This window comes from Solanum dulcamara, chromosome 12 (assembly GCF_947179165.1).
Source record: "Solanum dulcamara chromosome 12, daSolDulc1.2, whole genome shotgun sequence".
NCBI lineage: Eukaryota > Viridiplantae > Streptophyta > Magnoliopsida > Solanales > Solanaceae > Solanum > Solanum dulcamara.
In genome coordinates this window covers 58,515,664-58,541,036 of record NC_077248.1, presented here as the reverse complement: position 1 = coordinate 58,541,036, position 25,373 = coordinate 58,515,664, and the positions used below count along the sequence as shown (strand labels likewise).

General features: G+C 38.0%; 1 protein-coding gene across 1 annotated transcript; it reads left to right on the top strand.

The window, feature by feature from the left end:
• The first annotated feature begins 2,745 nt into the window (after window positions 1-2,745).
• Window positions 2,746-4,119, top strand: LOC129877028 (uncharacterized). Its single transcript, XM_055952506.1, has 2 exons — window positions 2,746-3,274; window positions 3,374-4,119. Exons 1-2 carry the CDS (start codon window positions 2,746-2,748, stop codon window positions 3,532-3,534), a joined length of 690 nt encoding a protein of 229 aa, XP_055808481.1. The 3' UTR covers window positions 3,535-4,119.
• The last annotated feature ends 21,254 nt before the right edge of the window (window positions 4,120-25,373 follow it).

Here is a 25,373-nt window from a genome sequence, read left to right as displayed (position 1 = left end):
CAAGATGAAGAAGATCAATCAACCACATTGAAGGAACTTCTTCATACATTGAGTTATTAACTGATATTAATAATGATAATTAGGTCCATTGAAAAAGGGAGAGTCTCCCTAATTTACTGCTATTATAGGATAATCTCCTTACCAATAGATTTAGGATTTAGCAGGATGGTACAGGGCAGCAGGTGCAGGGTGTGGAGTAGCATGTGGACTTGTCCAATGCCCCCCAAACTTTGCAGGATGTTAGAATATATTATTTTGACAAGTCCCAAGAAGTTTCAGCCCAAACGGATAATTGGAGGCGTTAGGCGAGCGACATGGAAACATTCAGCTGCCTTAAGCCTAAAGAGAGGGTCTTTAGTAATTTGGACCCTCCAACTTGGGAAAAAAGTCTTCAAACTTTGCAGGACTGAAGGAGAGGATATATATGCTAACTCCATAAAGTTTCAACTCAAATGGATAATTGGAGACGTTAGTCGAGCGACTTGGAAAATGATAACACTCTCCAAAGCTCTTACTGAGGTCCCTTCTTTATTGCTAGTCTGTGTATATTATGTTTTGTTTGGGCTTGTTTGCTGTATTATTGCAGGTGTATGGAGTAATATATTAGCATTCCTCAACAACAAATACATAGACAAGAGCACAAAAACAACTTCCAAACACCCTGCAACCTCTAAGCTTCAGCAGGGCAGCAGGTGCAGGGTGAGGAGTAACATGTGGACCTGTCCAATGGCCCCCAATCTTTGCAGGATGGTAGAATATAATATTTTGACAAGTCCCAAAAAGTTTCAGCCCAAACGAATAATCGGAGGCGTTAGGCGAGCGACATGGAAACATTCAGCTGCCTTAAGCATAAAGAGAGGGTCTTTAGTAATTTGGATCCTCCAACTTGGGAAACAAGCCTTCACATTTTGCAGGACTAAAGTAGAGGATATATATACTACCTTCATAAAGTTTCAGCTCAAACGGAGAATTGGAAACGTTAGTCGAGCGACTTGGAAAATGATAACAGTCTCCAAGGCTCTTAATGAGGTCCTATCTCTATTGCTAGTATGTGTATATTATGTCTTGTTTGGGTTTGTTTGCTGTATTACTGCAGGTGTTTGGAGTGATATAGCAGCACTCTTCAACAACAAATACATAGAGAAGAGCACAAATACATCCTCCAAACCCCCTGCAGCCTCTAAGCCTCAGCAGGGCAGCAGGTGCAGGGTGAGGGGTATCATGTGGGCCTGTCCAAAGGCTCCCAAAATTTGCAGGATTGTAGCTTATGTTTTTTTGACAAGGCCCAAGAAATTTCAGCCGAAACGGACAATTAGAAACGTTAGGCGAGCGAGCTTGAAACAATCAGCTGTCTTAAAATTAAAAAGGAAGAATTTTGCTAAATTGAAGCTCCATCTTGGGAAACAAGCCTTCAAACTTTGCATGGATAAAGGAGAGAATATATATGCAAACTTCAGAAAGTTCCAGCTCAAACGGATAAGAGGAGACGTTAGTCGAGCGACATGGAAAATGCTAACAGGCTCCAAAACTCTCTTTGAGATCCTTTCTCTTCTATTAACCTGTACAGGTCCTTGCTTGTCTTTGGTTATTTGCTGTGTAATTGCAGGTTGTTGGAGATATACACCAGCATGCTCTAACAACAAATACATGGAGGACAACACTGCTACAGGACTCTCCATGACTGAAACAAAAGGAGTGTGCAGAAATGGAGCCCCCTATTGTTTTTGGTACTTGTTTGGTTGTATGTATTCCTTTGTTTGTTTTTGTTTAGGTGCAATAACTAATGGGGAGCCACACACAAGCAACTTGAACCAGATCACAAGAGAGGATCCTCTGTTCTGTGAAGCATGCTCCAACACAAAATTGGAGCTGCACACAAACCTTCAGCAGTTTCTCCACTCCATCCATGAACTCTCTAAAAGCTCAACACTTGCAGCAGCCCATTGTGCAACCCCTGTCCTGCTGGCTCCTGGTTGTTGTGTAGCTGCAGGTACATCAACAACTGGAGAGCTATTCCATCAGAAATTGGAGAGCTATTCCAAGAAGTCTAACCACCTCAAAACAAAGACCAACAAGCAGCCTAGGGAACCTGCAGCCATCACTAAGAGTCCTACACAAGGACTGTGCAGAGCAACAACTTCCTTCTGGATTTTGTGGTTGTTTGGTTGTTTGTATTTGGCTGTTAGTTTTTGCTTAGGGACATCAAAATCTGGGGAGCTATTCCATCAGAAATTAGAGTTGATCACCAGGAATTCACAGACACAATCCCATAACATCCAATCCAGTATTTGGCCTTGTTCTTCTCCATCTTTTTGGATATGGCCTTTGTCCACTTATGCAGGCCCTCTTTGGAACTGCTATGAGGGATGCAATGTCCTGGGGCTTCTATGGAGCAACACACTCAGCTGGTCAACCACACTCTCTATTATCAACACACCCCAGCAACAACTCCACCAACCTGCAGCAGACAAGGAACAAATACAACCTAATAGTACTACTATTGGTTACAGCAGCATGCAGATTTCTTGGGTTGTGTGGTTTGTTGGTTTTGATTGTCTGTGCAGGTACTCCAAGAATTTGAACCTGATCACAACAAAGGACATCCATTCTTGTGTAACTGACACCAACAAGCAACCTAATCACAAAGGAAGCAACAAGAAGATGCACACTTGTTTGAGATCTTTTCTATTAACCTCAGCTCCTTTCTTGCTGGTTCTTGTTTGTTGTGTAGATGTAGATGTCAGGATGGACTCATCAACATGTCTTCCCAACACCTACATAGAACACATCACAACTACAACCACCAAAACAAATACCAAAACAATTACTAAGAGGCCTCCACAAGGACTATGCAGAAATGCAACTTCCTTCTGGTTTTTGTGTTTGTTTGGCTGTTTGTCTTTGGCAGATTGTTTTTTCTTAGGGACATCCACACTCTCTAACATCAACACACCACAGCAAACACTCTACCAACTGGCAGCACACAAGGAACATGGGTACAGCAGCCTGCAGATCCCCTTGGTTGTGAGGTGCAGTCGTTTTGATTTATGCAGGTACCCCAGCTGCAGCTTCCTCCTTGAAGCTGCATTGAGCCCCAAGAGCAGTCACCCCAGCAACAACTCCATCCACCTGCAGCAGACAAGAAACATATACAAGTTTGTTTGTTTTGTTTTTCTGTACAGGTACTCCAAGAAGTCTAACCACCTCATAACAAAGACCAACAAGCAGCCTAGGGAGACTGCAGCCATCAGAACCTGCAGATTGGCAGCCTTGGGTTTGTTGTTTTTGTTGTTGTTTGTCTGTGCAGGTGCAGATCCTCATAATTGTAAACAACTGGATACTAAAGCATGGATCACCTCTCCATACATATCAGATGCATTCCATCAACAGCTGCAACAGCTACACCAACTTGAAGCAGACAAGGAACAAATACAAGCTAATGGTTGTTGGAGATACAGGCAACAGTGGAACCCAGAAGGAACTCCAACACCCTCAGAGACAACATCCAAGAACCAACAACAATATCATGAGTAGCTGTAGAATGATACACCTCCATCAACTCCATATACATACTGTGGAAACACAACACCAAACAACTACTCAGCCACACACCAAACAACAACTCAACCACAGAGCTGAAGCTGAAAGTGCAGAATTGAAAGATGAAGTTCAACAGCATCAGTAACAACAGAGGCCAAAACCAACACACCCACGTACAGCAACCTCCAGACTTGGTTGCTTGTGCATGTTGCTGGTTTTGTCTGTCTGTGCAGGTGCACAGCTACACTTTCTTCCACAACAAATCAAAGGCTGTTGGCTACTATAGTTCCATATATTTCCTATCCTTTCAGCCTCCTTAGCTGGTAATCATGATACTGATACAAAGGCATATTTCACCTGGATTTTCTTGGTACGACAAGACTAAAAAGAGCAAAGATGAAAAGAATTTCCCATCCCATGCGAGATAGAAGTTTCGTATACTTGTTCTTCTTCAATGTAGCTATGTCTGGTACGTAGCATAGTTGGAATAGGACTAGTGTAGGTTACTTTTCTTTTTTCTCATGGAAGGGGAGAGTCTCCCTCATTTATGCTTTCATAGTTGAATTGTACCGGGAGGAGTCCTCTCACAGGTTTACTGCTTTCTAGTTATAGTTAGTCTCTTTTTGTATCGGGGATGAGTTATCCGACCTTAATAGGTTAGCCGACTTATGAACCACCATAAGATCGGAGGTAAGGTTTATGTCCCCCTCCTTGTATTTTTATTTTGATTATTTATGTTAAGGCTTTGGGGTGTTGCTTAACCCCTGACTGTGCACGAGAGGTGGGAGCCTCGTGTAGGGTCTGTTCCCATAAAAAAAAAAAAAAAAAAAAATTAAAAGCCAACATCTTTACTCAAAACACGCGTAAAAATATTCATGAACATCAAATCAATTAGGGTTCATGGGAAAGTAGCCATGAAAAATAATTCCAATAATATGAGAGATAAAAATAATAATAATCTCAATGCATAAATATATCTAACTCAATAAAAGAAGAATTAATTCATTTAAAATTCAAGATTAGGGTAAAACTCAACTATAACTCAATTACGATGAAATTAATTATTGGGCGCATGAACGAACTTAATCCAATGCTATGAATAGCATTATATACCTGGAATCTGAATCTTTACTCCGAATTAAAGAACTCAATGAACACATAGCCTTTTCTCCTTGCCAAAGTGTTTTGTGTACTACGCGAAGTATAAGAATTACCGAAATAGTATTTCTACACTACTAAAAACTACAACTATATTTGAGAATAAGTAAAGAAGTGTATAGAGAGAAGAGTTGCTTGAGAAAGCTTGATAAATAAAATAAGGAAATAAGGTGGTATTTATAGGTGAGGAGGAGGGACCTAACAATAAATAAAAATAATTATAAAGGATGATCTTGAAAATTCAATGGAGAATTGTGATATCATGCGTGATGTCAAATGGAGGACTATTGATGTCATGAGTGATGTCAAATGGATTTAGATCTTTCCATGGTTGGTGAAATGAACCTTCTTTTAACGGAATACCTTTTTTTAGAGCTGCGTTTGAATAAGATAAATTCCTCATTAGAATTTGGTGTCTTATATAAATTGTAGCTCTAGAAGTCTACTTTCATTTTGTTTAAGAATCAACCAATTTGGAGCATCCTATAGTATGATATGTTTTTTCTTCTACAAATACTCTATTTCATCATAACACTATATCTCAAAATAATTAATTTATTTGGCCTACTTAGCCTCCATATCTTAAGATATGGGTCGAAAGTTGTAGGTAATGATGTTGGGGTTATTTAGAAATTTGAATCACCTAATTTGGACCATTCTATAAAAAGTTATGCCCAAAATACTGAAGCAGTATCATTTTCATCGAGAATTCAAATATCACATACAACGTTTTAGGGGGTGTTACAATATCTCTCCCTTGAGATCATTTGTCCTTGAATGAAGATGGAACTTGGAGACATCAAGAACGAATATAATCAAGACATCAATTTCTCAAAAATTCTGATATTCAAATGCTCAAACAACACGTAATCAAATAGTCAATAATTCAAACTTAAGAATACACATCAAATCAAAGGTAGAAGTAAGAAATATTACCTTGAACATCATCATCAAAAGGCACTAATAGATGAGGATATTTAGCCTTCATATCTTCTTCATCTTCCCATGTAGCCTCTTCAACAAATTGATTTCACCATAGGACTTTGACAGATGCCACTTTTTTAGTTCTTAATTTGCGAACCTGACGATCAAGAATCTGAACTGGAATCTCTTCATAACTCAAATTCTCTTTCACCCCAATGCTCTCAATCGGAATAACAAGTAAAGTATATCTCAAACACTTCTTAAGCATAGAGATGTGAAATATGGGATGAATAACTGCTAACTCTGGGGGCAATGTCACGACCCAACCCCATAGGCCGTGACTGGAGTCCAACCTGGACCCCCGTATGCACATAAGTCAGGTGTAGTCAAATTGGACTACAAAAATATGATAACGTACATGAAAACCTCAATGGGTCATAACATTTTATATATATGTAGCCTCTTTTATTCATATCATAACATGACAGGGCACGTAAGCCGATAAGGCTGCCATAACACATACCCGTATAATACATCATGTAGACCCAGCTGAACAAAACTTACTCATACAACCCACATATACATGTCTATAGACCTCTATTGAGTAGTGACGATAAAATATGGTGTGACAAGGCCCCCGCTGTACCTTCGAATAAATAAAAGTAATACATACATCCAGGACTAGTACCAAAAACTAGGCTCCAATACAATGGAGCTTCTTCCAAATTGGCTGAGCAGAATCCTAAGCTAGCGGACTCTCAAAACCTGTATCTGTACCTACGAGCATGAAACATAGACCCCCGAAGAAAAAAGGGTCAGTATGACATATGTACTGAGTATGTAAAGTATAAAACATCATAAAGAGGGCACAACTAACATAGGGATGCAGGGGACAAGCATAACATTCACAAAACTACAGTACCTGCATCTTATAAATTGAAGTCGTGTATACCCCCATAAACCCTGTATCCGGCCAACTAGGAAACTCGATGTTACAAATACATCATCTATCATAATAGGCATATGTATGCCATTAGCGATGTGGAATGTACAGCCCGATCCATGTATATAGCAAGTACGTGCCGATGAACGATGACCCGATCCACATATCGTGTAATAATGCCAAGAATGACGACTCGATCCTTATCTCATATAATAATGCCGAGGTACGACAACCTGATCCGTATATAACATAACATGCCATGGAACATACGGCCCGATCCTTATATAGCAAAATATCCCGAGGTATATTCGGCCCAATTCATATATATCATAATGTATATACGTGCACGTAAAACTCTGTAACCTATCAAACATCCCTCAGGTATCACCACAAAGTATGTTCAAGAGCTCCTAGATATAGGAGCTTACACATCCCATCACTATTCAGCATATAGAAGGCTCAAGGGTCGTAGTTCAACTACTTCAAGGCCCTTATCATTCAAAAGTGAGTACAAGTCATGAATCACATCCAGAATCTATAAATGGAACTATCTCTAACTCATATCACATATCATTTCACTTACATTAAGCTATTTCAACAGAAGGGAGGGATAGGCTTCATGTATAATACTTTTCATCACGTAAAAGGCTTACAAGACAATAACTTAACTATCGTAGGAGTTCTAATATCAAGAAGTGAATAAGATGTACGAATCATGCTCGGGGTTCTAAGAATGGAATTGTCCCCACAGTTTATACACTAACCACTTATAGCTAAGACATGCCAAGAGAGAAGAAGAGTTAAGCTTTACATCCCTCTGCTTTTCATCATCTAGGAGACAGTGAGAGATACTAACTCAATTGACATAGGAGCTCTCACTTCAAGAAGTAGGTAGGAGTCATGAATCATATTCGGAGATTTGTGAGTAGATTTGTCCCCACATTTCATATGCATATCATACTTAAGACTAAGGCACGCCAAGAGAAAGGAAGGATGGCTTTACATACTCATCACTTCCTAACGTATGGAAGGCTTGAGAAGCCCTAGTTCAATTACTATAAGAGTGCTTTCATCAAGGAGTAAATAAGGACTGTGATTTATGCTTGGCATTTATGAGTAGATTTACCCTCAATCTCATATCATTTATTACTCAACTTGAAGACATGCCAAAAGAAAGGAAGAGATAAGTTTTACATACCTTTTATCGAGTAATCGTAACCACTCTTGCTTCGTCACCTTCTGAACCTATTTAACACAAAGGTAAAACTAACATTAATAACCTTCAACTTTCCATCTTCTCAAACCATCACTAAGAATCCATAGGAATCATTTCCCCAGGTGCCTTTCTCAAGTAGTTTATTAATCGGCTAAAAAGTTAACGGAAATCAGCCAGCACTTCCCCTATAACTTGCCCTATCCGAATTTCCAATTACATCCTCAACCACTAAAGACAACCAACACAACAATCATCAGCTCATATACAATTAAACCACTTCAATATTACGCAATACAAACTCCAAATGACTTGCTTAAAACTACGATACCAAAACAAGGTTTTCAATCGTTAATTCGTGACATCTTTAACCACGCGGAACAGAGGGTTAGGTGGATGAAACTAGAAGAACCCATACCTAATTTGAACCACATTCTATCCCTGCAACATGCCATAAAACCATCTCCAAAGACAATGCCACAATCACAACAACACTTACAACCTTAACAATTTTAACTCGGCTAGAACGACTTCAATTTCGTTCGCTTACAACGTCCAGCATACTTATACATTTTTCCTACTTCCAACTTCATTTAACACATATAATACACTCCATAACAACATTATTAACTTCACTTTGAAAGGGAAGACCTTACCTTGTTCGAAACTTGCCAAATTTGCCTCAGAAGTCCTCTTAACGTGCTGAAACTTAGTGGACTGTTTGGGTCACGTTTTGCTGCCCCAAATAGATATTTTTCGTTATTAAACACCATCATATCACCTTAGGATACCTTAAATAATTAATTCACGGAACGAAATTGGGCCTTACCTTTTCTTGGGACCAAACCCGTAGCTCCCTTTGCTTGTTCTCTCAAGCTTTCTCTCAATTCAATCTTATTTTTCTAAGTGTAAATGTAAGGTTATGATGACTTAGTCATCAAAATACACCTATATATACCTCCTTAGAGGATGACATGTGTCAGCCCCTTAGGGTGACATGTTTCTAGTCCTTATTGGACCAACCAATCCATGCCACCACTCCAAGGTTGCCACGTGGCAGTGTGGGACCCACCTCAAGTAGGTGTGTCACCTACTTGGTCCAAGTAGGTGAATCACCTACTTAGTCCAAGTAGGTGCATCACCTACTTACTTCTGAGTAGGTGCTATGCCTCATTCCGCCTCTTCAGTGGATTCGCAATCTCGTCTCACTTTAAGAACTTATATAATCCCTGCTATGTAAGCTCAGCATGTACTCCAGTATCTTAAGTATGTAAGACGTCCAATTTGGTAGCTTTAACAAGTAAGTCGAGTCCCACAACTTGTTATTTTGGCCCCCAACTCATTTCAAATACTTATAGCCCTATTTATAACCTTCACTCTTATGGGGCATCACGTCCTCCCTTTCTTAGAGTTATTTGATAATATTATAGATAATCTGCATCACAGGGCAACCTTTAAGAAGCTTAAGATGACGTTCCGAAGTACAAAGGTATGGGGTATAACAGGCAACTCTAATTCATAGGCTACATTACCAACCCTCTTCACAATCTGATAAAGACCAATGTAGCGGGGACTAAGCTTCCCTTTCTTTCCAAATCTTATCACACCCTTCATGGGTGAAACTTTTAAGTATACCTAATCATACACTTCGAACTCTAAATCTCTCCTCCTAATATTAGTGTAGGAAATTTGGTTACTATGAGTATTCCTCAACCTTTCTTGGATGGTTTTCACCTTTTCCATAGCTTTGTGAACCAAGTCTGGTCCAATCAACTCAGCTTCACCAACTTCAAACCAACCAATTAGTGATCTATATCTCCTCCCATACAAAGCTTCATACGAATCCATTTGAATACTAGAATGAAAGCTATTATTGTATGCAAACTGAATAAGAGGTAAATGATCACCCCAATTACCTTTAAAGTTGATGACACAAGCTCTCAACATATCCTCCAAAGTCTGTATCATATGCTCTTTCTGGCCATCTGTCTGTGAATGAAAATTAGTACTAAGGTTACTCTAAAACCCAAACCCTTCTGAAATGACTTCCAAAACTAAGCAGTGAATTGAGATCCCCTATCTGAAATGATAGACAAAGGAACTCCATGTAGTCTAACAATCTCTCTAAGATACAGTCTGCAGAATCCTCTACGGTGTTTGTAGTCTTAACTAGCAAGAAATGGACTAATTTGGTCATCCTATCCACAATCACCCAAATAGAGTTAGGCAGTTTGCATGTTCATGGTAAACCGGTAATAAAGTCCATGTTGATCATTTCCCACTTCCATTCTGGGATCTCTATATCTTGAGACACTCTACAAGGCCCTTGGTGCTTAACTTTAACTTATTGGTAATTTGGGCACTTGGACACAAACTTTTCTATATCTCTCTTCATTCAACTCCACCAATATACTTATCTCAAGTTATGGTACATCTTTGTCGAACCTGGATGCATGGAATACCTAGAATTATGGGCTTCTTCCATGATTTTCTCTCGAATGACATCAACACTTGGAATACATAATCTCCCTTGATATCTTAACACTCCATCTCCCCCTTTGGCAAAAGCCATTACCTTCTGCTTGTGAACCTCATCTTTCAGTTGAAGGAGAATGGGTTCCTCATCTTTTTTTCCTTTCACCTCTGCAACTAGAGATGATTCAAATCCATTTCGGACTATTATACCACACTCACTAGAGTTAATATGCTGAACCTCCAAATGCGCAAGTCTATGCACTTTCTTTGCCAAATCCTTCTTTTCCTCTTCCACATGGGCCGTACTCCCCATGGATGACCTAATAAGAGCATTGGCAACTATGTTTGCTTTACCTAGATGGTAGAGAATACTTGTATCATAATCCTTGAGCAACTCTAGCCATCTTTTCTGCCTCAAGTTCAGCTCCTTCTAACTGAATACATACTACAAGCTCTTGTGATCCGTGAATACATCCACATGTATACCATAAAAATAGTGACGCCAGATCTTAAGAGCAAATACTATAGCTGCCAACTCAAGGTCATGAGTAGGGTAGTTCCTTTCATGGGTCTTAAGCTTTCTAGAGGCATAGGCAATGACCTTACCTTTCTGCATCAATACACATCCCAAATCAACTCTCTAAGCATCACAATAAATAACAAAACCATCCATTCCCTCGGGTAGGGACAACACTGGAGCAGTAGTTAATCCTATTTTCAACTCTTGAAAACTTTTCTCACAAGAATCAGACCATTGAAACTTAGCCTTTTTTGAGTCATCTTAGTCAATGATGAGGATATGGATGAAAATCCCTTAACAAACCTCTTATAGTAACCATCCAAACCCAAGAAACTCCTTATATCAATTGGGGAGGTGGGTCTGGGCCAGTTCTTAACTACCTCAATCTTTTGAGTATCAACTCAAATTCCATCACCAGATATAATATGGCCTAGGAACGCTACAGACGTAAGCCAAAACTCACACTTCAAAAACTTAGCATACAACTACCTCTCCTTGAGAGTGTGAAGGATAATCCTAAGGTGTTTATCATGCTCACTCTTACTTCTAGAGTAAACCAAAATATCGTCGATGTAGACAATAACAAACGTATCAAGGTATGGATTGAATACCTGGGTTATGAGGTCCATAAAAGATGCAGGAGCGTTAGTCAATCCAAAGGACATAACAAGAAACTCAAAATGACCATAGGGGTTTGGAAAGTCATCTTCGGGATGTCACATTCTCTCACTTTCAACTAATAATAGCCTGATCTGAGGTCTATCTTAGAGAAGATTGTGGTACCCTGAAGTTGGTCAAATAAATCATCTATCCTGGGAGAGGATACTTGTTCTTTATGGTGACGTTGTTCAGTTTCCGGTAATCAATACATATTTTAAGAGACCTGTCTTTCTTTCGCATGAATAGGACAAAAGTGCCCCAAGGTGAGATACTTGGCCTAATAAATCCCTTATCTAGGAGATTTTTCAGCTGTTCTTTTAACTCTTTTAACTCAGCGGGAGCCATCCTATAAGGAGGAATAGAGATATGTTTTATATCAGGAAGGACAACAATACCAAATTCCATCTCTCTATCAGGAGGAATTCTGGGTAAATACTTAGGAAAGACTTTAGAAAATTCATTCACAATGGGAACTGACTCAAAAGATGGAGCCTGATCATTTATATTTTTGACTTGGACTATATGATATATATATCCCTTGGAGATTAACTTTCTATCTTTAAGGTAGGAAATAAATTTACCCCTAGGCACAACAAAACTCCCATTCCACTCTAAGATAGGCTCATTTAAAAATTAAAACTTGACAATTTGGGTTCTACAATCAACTGAGGCATAACAAGCATAAAGCCAGTCCATGCCAAAAATCACATCAAAATCAACCATGTCCAATTGAACTAAGTCAGCTATGGTATCCCTTTAATAGATTGACACAGTACAATCTCTATAGACCCTCTCAGTTAATATAGACTCACCAACAGGAGTAGACACGTTGAAAGACTCAAGAAGACACTCAGGAAGGATCTCAAATTTACTAACCAAGTAAGGAGTCACACAAGATAATGTAGCACTCGGATCAAGTAATGCATACACATTAAAAGAAAAGACTCAGAGCATACCAGTAAAAACATCGGGTGTACTCTCTTGGTCTTGGCGACTACCCATAACATACAGGCAGTTTTTTCCCCCGACTGCACCTAAAGCTGCACCTCTCTGATTACCTTTATTCTATAGTGCTGCAAAAGAAAACTGAGATCTACTACCTCCATCTCCTTGTCTCTTTGAAGGACACTCATTCTAGAAATGACATGTCTTTCCACATCTGTAGCAAGCATTGGTGCCCTCACGGCACTCTCTCAAATGGATCTTCCCACATCTAGCACATAGTAGCTTTCCTTTAAAACCCTGAACCACACTTCTTATGGTGGAAGATGACTCTTGAGAGCTAGAGGTAGGAGTTGGTGAACTATGGTTACCCATCTGGGCAGCTACCAATTGAGTGAGCATGACAATAGCTTCTCTGAATTCCAACTCCGAAGTAAGAGTGGTCTAAACAACAGGTATTTAAGGTACCTCATTGACCTTGCAGGTCGGCCCTTAGTTCTTGGTGGAGGTATCTTTGACTGTGGAACCTCAATGCTAGCAGCGTTCCTCTAACTAGCTGTATGTTTATGAGGCATGGTCTGTAATGCACAAATTAGAAAGGAAGTTTTATAGAGTTAAACTCTATCGCACGAACTTAGATTATGAAAGAAGTGAAACAATTCCTAATGTCCTATAGCCTCTTGATTATAAGTGTGGTGCACGACATACCTATAAGCAAGACTCTACTAGACACAGATTCATAGACACTCTAGGACTTTTGAAATCTATGCTCTGATACCAAGTTTGTCACACCTCGAGAGGGTACCCTAGACATGGACGGCTCTAAGAAACCATCTCTGGCCTATAAGAGAACTACTTGGTCTCATCACTCATGTGTTCATCAGTGAAAGAATTAAATGAAAATAAGAATACTTATGTTGGCTCGGCATCATTAACATCAAAGGAAAGAAATAATACTTAGAAAAAGTAGTTTCAAAGGAGGACTACTCCAATTACATCATCAAACTTTATCTATGAAGCCTCTAACACTATCAGACGGTGCAAATGACATGTCCATGACTATCTCAAAAGAAATATAATACTCAATAATAATAAAAAAATAAAGAGTTTCTACGAATACAACAAGGACTCACCAAATAACTGGAAAGTAATAATCTTCAACGATGTTCCGCTAAGGATCTTTACTACCTGTATCCACTTTATAAAATGATGTAGGTCGAATGACGTCAGTAAATGAAATATAAAGAAAAGAAAGGCGTTCGAAGCTGCCTTTATTAACTAGAAAAATAAGAGAGTCAAAAGGGTTTGGCTGATGGATTAGTTATAGCTTTTGGACAAAAGAGTAAAAATAAATCGAATCAAAGACTTGTTGCCTAGGAGTTTTAGTTTCAAGCTTAGCTCGTCTTTCCTGCGAATATACTAAATCTTTGACGAAGCTCAAATTGTCTCTGCGGTTGCAGGTCCTTTATTTAGGAATGCTAAATTCTTCTTAGTTTGCATATATTCCTTCATCCCTTGAGTAATCTATTCAAAGCAAAGAGAAAGTGGTGAGACTATCAGAATCTTCTGAGATGGAGTCTTGTTGACTCTTCTGTTCACATCTTTTTCGGGAGAAAAGTGAACTGAGGCTAGGGCTGTAACTTTCCTTTGAAGAATACTCAATTTAATTCAGTTTGACCATCTTACTTTCACCACCTTTTTCTCTAAGTATTCACTCAATAATGTTATGCCCTGGGTGTGAGATCAATCGCCCTACTTATTTCTTTTTTTCTTTATCGCCCGGGTACGTCAGTCATGCCCCAGTTAAGCTTGAAGATCTAAGACATAACTTCCTTTCTATGCCCGCGAAGTGATTCTTTATCCAAAGCAAAGTTACTAACTAGAGGAAGCAATACAAGAGGGGGCCGCTCAAGGCGACATACGAGTACGTAAAATGGCAGGAAAGTAAGGACAAATATCAAGAAACTCCGCTCAGGAAGACTCAGCTCAGAACTCAACATCATCTCAACATCAATATTTAATACAAGTTTAAAAATAATAATGAGCAATGCATACTCAGTTGTATGTTTTTTTAACCGACAACCATCACTTATGAGCTAGTGATGATACAACAAAGTAATGTCTTTGCCACATCCATCCTATACCTTTCCAGGATAAAGAACATTACCATCTTGGATCCAACCATTAATTCCTCTTTTGGGGACTTAAAAGGTATAGCCTCCATCCTACACTGGCTCTATAGTTTTGGGGTTTAAGACAATTAAACTCTTACCCAACTTGGTGCTCAATGCTACTCCCAAAATATGTGCTCATATTAACTTTATCATCTAGTCTTATTGGAATTTAATTTAAAATATCAAATTCATCACATTACCTCTTTATTAATCATTACACTTCAAAACATCATTTACATCTCATCAAAATATCTTACTCAAAATATCATTTAATCAAATTCATTTAAACTCAAGTCTTTTATTCTTTCAAAAGTCAATAAAATACAGATTTAGTATTAATTCAAATTACTCTTTTTGTTAATGAATATTAAAATCCAACATCTTTACTCAAAACATGTGTAACAATATTGATGAATATCAAATCATTAGGGTTCATCGGAACATGTCTACGAATAATAATTCCAATAATATGAAAGATAAAAATAATAATAATATCAATGCATAAATATATCTAACTCAATAAAAAAAGAATTAATTCATTTAGAATTCAAGATTAGGGTAAAACTCAACTATAACTTAATTACGATGAATTTAAATATTGGGGGCATGGATGAATTCAATCCAATGCTATGAATATCCTTACATACCTGGAATTCGAAGCTTAACTCTAAATTGAAGAACTCAATGAACACTCTTGAACCCTAGCCTTTTTGCGTTTTTTGTACTACCCAAAGTATAAGAATCACTGAAATAGTATTTCTATACTACTAAAAACTAAATTATATTTGAGAATACGTAAAGAAGTGTATAAAGAGAAGAGTTGCTTAAGAAAGCTTAATGAATAAAATGAGGAAATAAGGTAGGTATTTATAGGTGTGAAGGAGGGAGATAACAATAAATAAAAATAATTACAAATGATGATCTTGAAAATTCAATGAAGGATTGTGATGTCATGCGTGATATCAAATGGAGGACTATTGATGTCATGGGTGATGTCAAATGGATTTAGATCTTTCCATGGTTGGTAAGATGAACTTTCTTTTAACAGAATACCCCTTTTCTGAGTTGCGTTTGAATAAGATAAATTCCTCATTAGAATTTGATGTCTTATATGAATTGTAGCTCTAGAAGTCTACTTTCATTTCATTTAAGAATCAACCAATTTGGAGCATCCTACAATGTGATATGCTTTTTCTTCTACAAATACTCCATTTTATCACAACACCATATCTCAAAAAGATTAATTTATTTTATCTACTTAGCCTCCATATCTTAGATATGGTCCCACAAAAATTGTACGTAATGATGTTGGAGTTATTCAAAAATTCTAATCACCTAATTTTGACCATCCTATGAAAAGTTATGCCTAAAATACTGAAGTAGTATCATTTTTATCGAGAATTGAAATATCACATACAACGTTTTTGTGGGTGTTACAATTGGAGATGTATCTGTGAATGAGTTCCATCCAAGCTTCTAAAAAATCCATCTTCCTCAAAGTCATACAAAGGAATGTCCAAGAAACTTTATCATAAACATTTCTCATGTCAAGCTTGATAATCAAATTACCCCCCACCCCCTCCCGATATCATTGGTGATTTCTTGGGTCAACAAAATATTTTTAGTTATAGCTCTACCCTTAGTAAATCCACTTTGATTTTTAGATATGATTCTTGGGAGGATATTGTGTCCAATTCAGTATTTATGTTCTTAGAGATCACTCTACTAGAGACATAACAAAAGTCAATAGGTCTGAGTTCATTGAACTTTTGAAGGTGGTCTACTTTTGAAATCATAATTATATAAGTATGGGTGTAGAATTTAGGAAGGGGGGAACCATTGAAAAATGAGCTGACAGGTTTGTAAAGATCTTGGGCAATAATTTTTCCAGGTTTGTAAATAGAAACACCCACCCAGGCTATCAGGTCATGCTGCACTATTTTCCTCAATTGAGAAACATATTATCTTTGGCCTCTTGGAGGGTGGGAGTGGTTATAAGGTTTTCATTATCTCATTGGTAATGCAACATCTGAGAGTGTTGATAGCATCATAGTTATAGTCCATATCTTCATTAGCAAAAAGATTCTGGTAGAATCTTACTACAACTTCAGTAATTGGGATATTGCCTTTAATCCACTAATCATTTTCATGTATAATTTTCTTACTAGATAATCTTCTTCTTCTGTCTTTAAGATTATTGTGGAAAAAGGTAGTGTCTCCTTCCTTTAACCATTTAACTTTGGTCTTTTGCCTTAATATGTCATCTTGAATCTTAAGATATTTAGTGCATTTAGCCTTGCATCTTGATAGTTCATATATATTCTTAGGGGAGTCGTTGTTGACACAATTATCCTCTAGAGTTCTCATCTGAGCTTCTAGCCTTTTAGTCTCCAAAGGCCTGTTTTGACCAAATGCTCAACTATTTGCAAGTCTTTTTCAGCTTCTGGTGAAGAATGTAAAAGGGGTTTCCATGGACCTCTTCATTCCATACATTTTGGATAGCCTGGAGATAATATGGATGGTCTATCCAGAAATTGAGGAATTTAAAGTATTTAGTAGTATTGGTAATCTCATTGTTCATCTTAATAAGGAGTGGTGCATGATCTAAGCAAGTCTTGGATAGATGAGTCACTGAAGTAGAATTATAGTTATCAAACTAAGAATCATTATACATTAGCCTTTGAAGACTTTGCCAAATAGTAGTAGGTGGGATCTCTGTTATCACACCAAGTTAAATTTGAATGACTAAATCCTACATCTTGAAGTCCACAATCATGTAAACAAGTCAGAAAATCTAAATTATCTTCCATTATATGGCTTTTACCACCCTGCTTTTCGTCACTAGAAGAGATAACATTGAAGGCTCCAGTGACGCCCAAGGGTCATTAAGGCCTCTGTGTTTGCACTTAATAGAGGTCTAGATTGGAATGATTTAGACATTGCTTCACTAAGTGCATTTATTTTCATTAGATAAGCAATCAATGAGTTTGAATAGGTCTTAATCATTAAGATCTTGAACATAGTCTTAATATCATTAAGAGGTATTCTTGTGTGGATAATATTCACTATCACCCCATCTATAATCACCGGACACCACCATTGACAACCAACATTATCGTCGTCTACCATCAACCACATCTATCATTATAGCCAAGTCTATTACTAACTACAACTTACCTCCTCTATTATTATGATTATATCTATCGACACCACCAACCCCGTCTTTGTCGCAACCACTAATAATGCTCAAATATACTTTTTATAATTTAAAGTGTAGGTGATCATTGTCAATAAAAATACCCAACTAAGAGTCGGGGTCGAATCCCAAAAGGAATGATTTTAGAATAGAATTAAAGTATGAAGTACGTGAATGTTCTAAATTATTGTAGAGTTGAAATAATAAAAGCGTGACATAGTGTAAATTTTCTAAATTTCATGTATCAATTTAGGAGAGAATTTACTAGATTATCACTAATAAGATCAATAGTAATGGAATTTAAATAAGTTAAGGGTAACTTTAGGGTAGGTGCGTAGTTAGAAATGTAGTACGAATAAGGGTAAATATACAACTCAATATCACTAATTGTCAATGGATAGGCTAGGTTAGACAATCATATGACAAGTATTTTTCAATCACTAGTCGTCTATCCATGCAAGCCCTCTCGAATCTTAACATGGGTGATAATGCAAATTAATCCTATCCTTAGGAAAACCTCCTCTCTCGAGAATTTACAATTGACAAGTATATATCAATGGCTATTTGCTAATTCAATCACTTCACATAATATTTTGAAGCCAATATGAAGATATAATATAGAATTATATTTGCAACCATAACTTATAAATGAAAACATGATAAATTAACAAAACCCATATCAAATTAGTAAGTATTGAGTTGATATAAAAACCCAAATTCAAAATACTACAAGTCTACTACATAAGGACCCCAATTGTAGAAGGATGGGGTTTAGCTACACATTGCAAAATTGAAAGAAAATATACAAAAGTAATTGTCTCCCATTAGATTCAGCAAGATTACACTTCAATTTCCCAATGCCCAAAGCTAGAATTCCCCAAATTTCACCCAAAAGCAATAACAAAACCCCAAGTAAATGGAATCTTCTACTCTCTGAGTTCACAACAGTGCAAAAATGTACCAAATTCTCTTTTCTCTAGACTATTTGTACCTTCCCTACAAATTGGCTGAAAACCCATGCCTAGACAACTTTGATGACGTTAATCGTGCCCGCCTAAGTGGACGATGAGTTGACAAAGGGACAAGCATCTCGTGTTTCCATTTCTCAATCCTTCAGTACTCAGGTTGATTGGTTGGCGAGCTCGATTAATCCCACATTTTCATGTTGGTGAATCGCCAATTGGAGTCATTCCTCGCCTTATCGTTCCTTAAATTCCTTGGACAATGCGTAGCTTAGATGAGCTCGCCTTCCACTTTTGCATATCGTCCTATGCTCCTTACACTAGCCTTTTCTTTTCTTTTCTAAAGCAGTATTTTTGATTCATTTCTATGAGCTTGATTGGACCCGTCTTCCACTTTTGGCAAGTCGCATTTCATAAAATTGGCTCGACAAACTTCTTTGAATATTGGCTTCATACTTCAAGGCTTTTAAGCGATAAAATGGGTAACTTGGCGAGTCGCCAAGGCCTTCTTTGCGAGCTCTAACCTTTTTTTTCATTGTTTTGCCAACTCTTTGGCTCTTTTCTTCAAGTTAGTGATAATGCATCGTCCTTACTCCTTTATATATGCAAATTAACACTTTCATGTTAGTTATGGACATAATATAGGCAAATAGGACAATATTCCATTAGATTTTAAGCCCTAAATGAGTCAAAATTCTAGACTCATCAGCACCCCTAACTTAAATTTTTTTCTTGTCCTCAAGTAAATCAAGAAACCGATTAGTTCAAAACTGATGTCTACAAGTAGTGCTATTTGAGACCAATATGAAAGTGCAAACAAGGTTCAATCGAAACATGCAATGTTCAATTATGCAATCAAAGCTTTAACGATGACTAGCTAATTTCAATTAGAGTTCATGCTCATAAATGCTCACTTCACATGCAAATCCATGCTCAAAGAACGTACTAGAATTCACTCACATCAAGAATGATTCCATGCTCTCTAAAATCCAATCAAAGACTATAATTAAAGAATCAGAAACAACTCTCACACTCCCATAGAAAAAAACATACACAATTTCATCCATAGGCTTGCTCGTATTTTCCAACCAATACATCAATTGGCTCATGTAAGATCAAAAAGGTCTTACAAGGATTGTAATAGGGTTGGGGGATGGGTATGATCATTTTGGTTTAGTGACTCTACCTTCTTGAAGCATGGCTCAAATTCACTTCTTTTTCTTTTCTAACATTCTTGTCAAATTCACGAATCATCCTTGGTCTATTCATAGCACACCAAATCACTGATATTGCTCATTGGATACCCCTTTTATTTTCAAAATGCAACACTGCAAGTTCCTTTTATTCATTTCCTCTTTTTTTTTATAGGGAGGGGTTCCATCTTTTTCTCAACCATGTATCCAAGAATGACTCTCATGAAATTTTTATCCAAATTCTTACCACATTGGCCTAAGTTTGCTATTCAAATAATCCAATACTTCAAGAAGGTTTTGGGTGGGAAGGATAATGGGATTTCAAAAAATGGTTTAAGCATTCGAGTTCATGTTTCATCCCAAAAACTCTAGGCTCAAATGGTGCCAAATTAGATTCACATGCTCACAAGGAGGTTATAAGAGGTTATAGCAATTATGTTCACTCTCAAAAATTTGTACCTAAGTCATTTATTTCATTCGCCATTGCCAATCAATTGGACTAACAGGGAAAGTTCTAGGTATCTTCATGCACATCTTTCAAGTAAACCTCAATACGCATGGCATTTGACAAGAATATCAAATATAATTCTACAAATTAAGCTCGCGTGCAACGATCATTTTAAGACTCAAAATTGATATTTAACTAGTCACAATGAGATGGTAAAAGTTCACAAAAGACTTATGTAACTCATATTATCTCGTTGGACTCACACCAACATGTCGTTCATTAAGACCACTATTTAAGTCATCGATATTGATTAAAATTGACTCTCGAATGTACATGTGAACACTAGACAATATCCATAGAAATTTAAGAAGAAGACCAAGTTCCAAACCCAAAATGTCAAAGCATCATCAAAATGTCAAAATATCCAAAAGTAAAGTCACTACAACCGAAAAATAAAGTAACTATAAGAAAATATCTAGGTGCCATAGGTACCCTCACTCTACCGAAAATAAAAGGCAGTGTCCTTAGTATAAAATAAAACATAAATATAAATGAGAGATAGAAATAAGGATCCCCATGTCAGGCTAAGACTGAGGAGATCGCTGGACCACAGATGCATCCTCAACTGGGGCATCAGTTCCCGATTTCTCTCCAAGAGGGGTAGAGGCTCACTCAATGGTAGATGGATTCTCAAGAGAGTTGGACATCCTCAAAGTTTGTGAGCCCCTCATATGTGTCTTCGATCTAATGTCTGTCTCACCTATGTCCTCCGTATCAGTCTTGGTAGGCTCCAATGCATCATCACCAGCAATATCATCATCAACTCTGGTCATAGAAGACAGAGGGACCTCAGAACTAGCCACATGTTCATGTACTAGAGGAAAATATGAACTAGGAACCTCGGGGGAATCAACACTACCCTATAACATGGAAATTTCTGTGGACTTGAGCTTATCCACATCCCTCCTCAAACATCAGCTAGTAAGGCTACCAAATCTGGTGAGCAGCCCTCCGCTCGGTCCCACTCCTCAACTCGAGCGGTGAGAGTATCCAAATGTAACATAAAATCAGTCAACATAGAATGTTTCCTCATTACCTCATCCCGTATAAAGGTAAGAGAAACCTCAATAGTGGCGACATCATAGTGGGGACAATAGCCTCGAGTCTTGAGGCCCTCACATCCATCAAATGGAAGAGGTTGCCTATATGATAAATAATAGCTTGTGCAAGTAGAGGATGGGATATGGAAGTATATGGAAGGACAGTAGAAGTAGAAGCAGTAGTATATATACCTGGTGAAGTAGGAGTGAGAGGAGTAGTACCTGCTTCTAGAAACTCTGTGTCCACTACTGGTGTTGTGTCAACTAGTGTCGGTCTCCTCCAGGCCTCGACATCTCTCAAATAATCCGCCTCAATCGAACGGATGTCACTAGATGTGGTGGGCCACTTTCATATCTGTGGCCTCTCTAAATGAGACCCTATCCTTCTCACAAAGATCAGTGATAAGAACGAGGAAAGGTAATGATGTCGGCTGCTTCCTAGCGCATAATAAAATCTCAGGCACAATGATTGAACCTAAGTTCAGTAGCTTACGATCAATAATAGTCCCCAATAGTGCTATCTTGGGGTAAAAAAGAATTGACTCATTCTGGGATGGCATGAGTGTGCTATTAGTAAATCGAAACTAGTATTGAGCGGCGATGTTTAGATCTTTCTTCTCAATAATAACTCGCTCCTCAATCTACGGAGGAGTAACATCTCTTAGAAATAGGGAAATCCACCCCTTCAAGTCATCAAAAGTGTTGTTTTTGATCTTGTTTGCCAATGAATGATGAATGTGTACTGTGCACCCAAATGCGTCATTGATATCTATCTCCCTGCCCTTGAATTCTTTTCCTCAAATTTGAACAACTTCATTAAGGCCCACTGTGCTATCTTTCTTTTTCCTTTTTGTAATCAGTTTAACATTTTTTTTATAGAATTTACAAACCCAACCTGGGATATAAGGAATCCGAGCTTTAGTGAACCGCTCGAACTGATGAAATTCTATCATCCTCTAAATATCCAGATACTGGTTAGCTACTCCATTTATTGATAGTATCTTATACTATAGAATAGTGCAAAGATCCATTGAATTTAATCGATTTATGGATTAGGGTGTAATGATGGGGACTACCCGAGGCACTCTAGAACCTAGTGGGTCATGGACATCTTTGGGAAGAGGTTGGGTCTCAACAATTGATGCATGGACCGGGGTGGAATACCCTATCCTTGGTCAAGAACATCATCACCTGACCATGATGCACTACGTGAGTTCAAATCATCACTCGATTATGACTATTCTATAACCTTTTGTTTCCTTTTTCCTTTATTATTCGCTTTTTCACTCACATATTTGGATTGGTGTTGAGTGTTTGGTCAAGTTGCACTCGGCTGCTGAATAATAATACCCTTAGCCCTTTTTTGAGGTAGGTCATCAATTTTATCAATGTAACAACGCACCGACTACTTTGGTCGAGCCATATCTGCAAAGTAGGCACATAAAAAGATAGAATTGGGTGAAGGGTTAGTCGAAAAAATCATAGACTCATCTGATGCAATAGCAAAAGAAACACAGATGCTGAAGCTCGCCAAGTAAGAAGGCAACTAGATAAACAGGTTAGGTGAGCTTAGACGAGCACGCCAAAAGGGTCAGAGGAAAATCAGGTTCTAAGCAAAGCAAATATATGAGCTAAGTGATGGATTAGCGTGTTGCCAACACCATCGGCGAGCCATCATGAGCTTTCCAAAACTATCTTTCCAAATTATATGCAGAGGGCAGGGCAAAATGCGAGAACTAGTCAAAAAGGTGAGTCGCCAACACCTATCGGCGAGCTATGAGAATCTCGCCAAATATCTCTAAAGTTTTAGGCAATAATTGGGAAACAAAGGTGAGGTAAGATCCCTTTTTGCAACTCGCAGAGCATTAGGCGAGAACGAAGTAGCTCTCCTAAACACACAAAATGGAGTTTCATCTCGAAATTTAGACATGTTTAGACCCAATTCACAATAATCAGCCATAGAACATTATTAGGTATTAATTTAATCTACCCACATGACTAAACATAGTATACTTCCCTATGACATCAACCAAACACCACGAAACAACAAATTCCCCCTTAAGAATGACATCACCAATCTATCATAGGGCGAATTTGTTTTTTTCGTAGTTATAATGTTAGTCAGACTTCACCCCTTCATAAAATAAACATGTTCCAACATGACCATTCAGAGTAGACACAGTGAATAACCACCTTTTACCGAAATATCAATTACCCACTGATAATTCAAGGATAGGGCATGATACCGATCAAGAACTATGCCAATATCAACTATAATTTCAAGTTGTCAATCACAATTTTTTTGGGGCAAAAACTTTGATTTTAAAAAAATCAAACCACTGAACAAGTAGGCATGAGCAAATAAGAACATTGTCACTGACCTATAAAGCAAAGCAAAAGGGGAGAATGCAAGCACGGAGTTCAGGAGTTTTGATTCCACACATATGCACAGTGATTCCATATAAATACAGAAAATAGAGATGAAGGAATGCAAAAGAACTTAATCTAAAGTAAATAAGAAATGTGAAAATGGTAGGGAAGAAGAAAGGAGCGAAATTTGAACATTAACGAGCCAAATGCCCTTTCACTTTTTCAAGGCGGTCAGTTGGGCAATGACCTACTAGCATCGTTGTTCAGTCGGTGAGTCGTCCTTTCAGAGATTGCTTCTCCAAGTATGAAGGCCAAATAGTACCAAGTATGAACCGAGTCGGTGATCCCGTTGGAGCTCGCTAAAACACTTCCGCGTATCTTTGAATGAGACCTATCTTGCCAAAAATATCAGAGGTTCCGGGGTAGATTGAGCCTTCTAAGTACCCACAGTGCAGCTAAAGTGAGCTCGCTGAGTTGCAAGGGTGACTAGCCAAGTGGAGTTGAGCTCTACTAAAGGTACAACAACTTCTGCATGCTTTGAGGCTCAAAATTGGGCAAGCCAAGATAGGCTAGCCTATCCGCTTAGGAGGATTGTCTTTGTGAATACCAACAAGCCAACTTTTCTTCTTCAGTAAAATTCAACTTCAACCTACACATTCAACACACGTTATTCAAAAACAACTAAAAACTTAGGTTGCCTGACAAGAAGTGCCTTAGTTTATGTTGTGGCACGATGTGGACATACATTCAAGCATCATCCAAATACACCACATCAATCATTCCTACACTCGAGCCTTCTCTGAAATACAACTTTAGCCGTTGCTTATTAACTTTAAACCACGAGCCATTATTCTTCTCAACTTCAATGGCCCCATTTTCAAATACACAAACTACTTTGAAAGGGCAGAACACTTTGATTTTAGCTTTCCAGGAAAGAGTCATACACGTGAATTATAAAGTAACCCAAGATCCCAAACTCTAAAGTGCCGTTGAAGAATTCGGGTATCATGCCATTTTTTCATTCTCTTTTTGTAAAGGGCTGAGCTCTCATAAGCTCGAGGCTAAAATTCCTCTAAAGCATGAAGTTGGTCAACTCTATCCTTCGACGCAACTTCCTAATTCAAGTTCATAGTGTTCAATGCCTACAAGGCTTTATGCTCAAGATCCACCAAAAGATGAAAAGACTTTCCAAACACCAATTGATATGAAAACATTCCAATCGGTGTCTTGTATGCAACTTTATATGCCCATAAAGTATCATCTAACTTTCGAAACCAAATAGATCTATTTGTATTCACGGTCTTAGCTAAGATGCCCTTGATCTCCCGATTTGACACTTCAACTTTCCTACTTGTTTGTGAATGATAGGGCATGGCAACCTTGTGCTTTACACCATATTTACTTAGCAGTGAAGCAAACCCAAAGTTGCAAAAATGAGAACCACCATCACTAATAATAGCACGCAGAGTGTCAAACCTTGTGAATATGAACCTTCGAATAAATAAGCAACATTACACCCCTCATTTTTAGGTAAGGCCACCGCCTCTACCCATTT

Excerpts from the sequence above, each read along its gene's own strand:
- LOC129877028 (XM_055952506.1), top strand. The coding sequence starts at position 2,746 with ATGGACTCATCAACATGTCTTCCCAACACCTACATAGAACACATCACA. Across the intron at positions 3,275-3,373 it reads CTGCAGATTGGCAGCCTTGG|ATGCATTCCATCAACAGCTG; the intron begins GTTTGTTGTTTT and ends CATACATATCAG.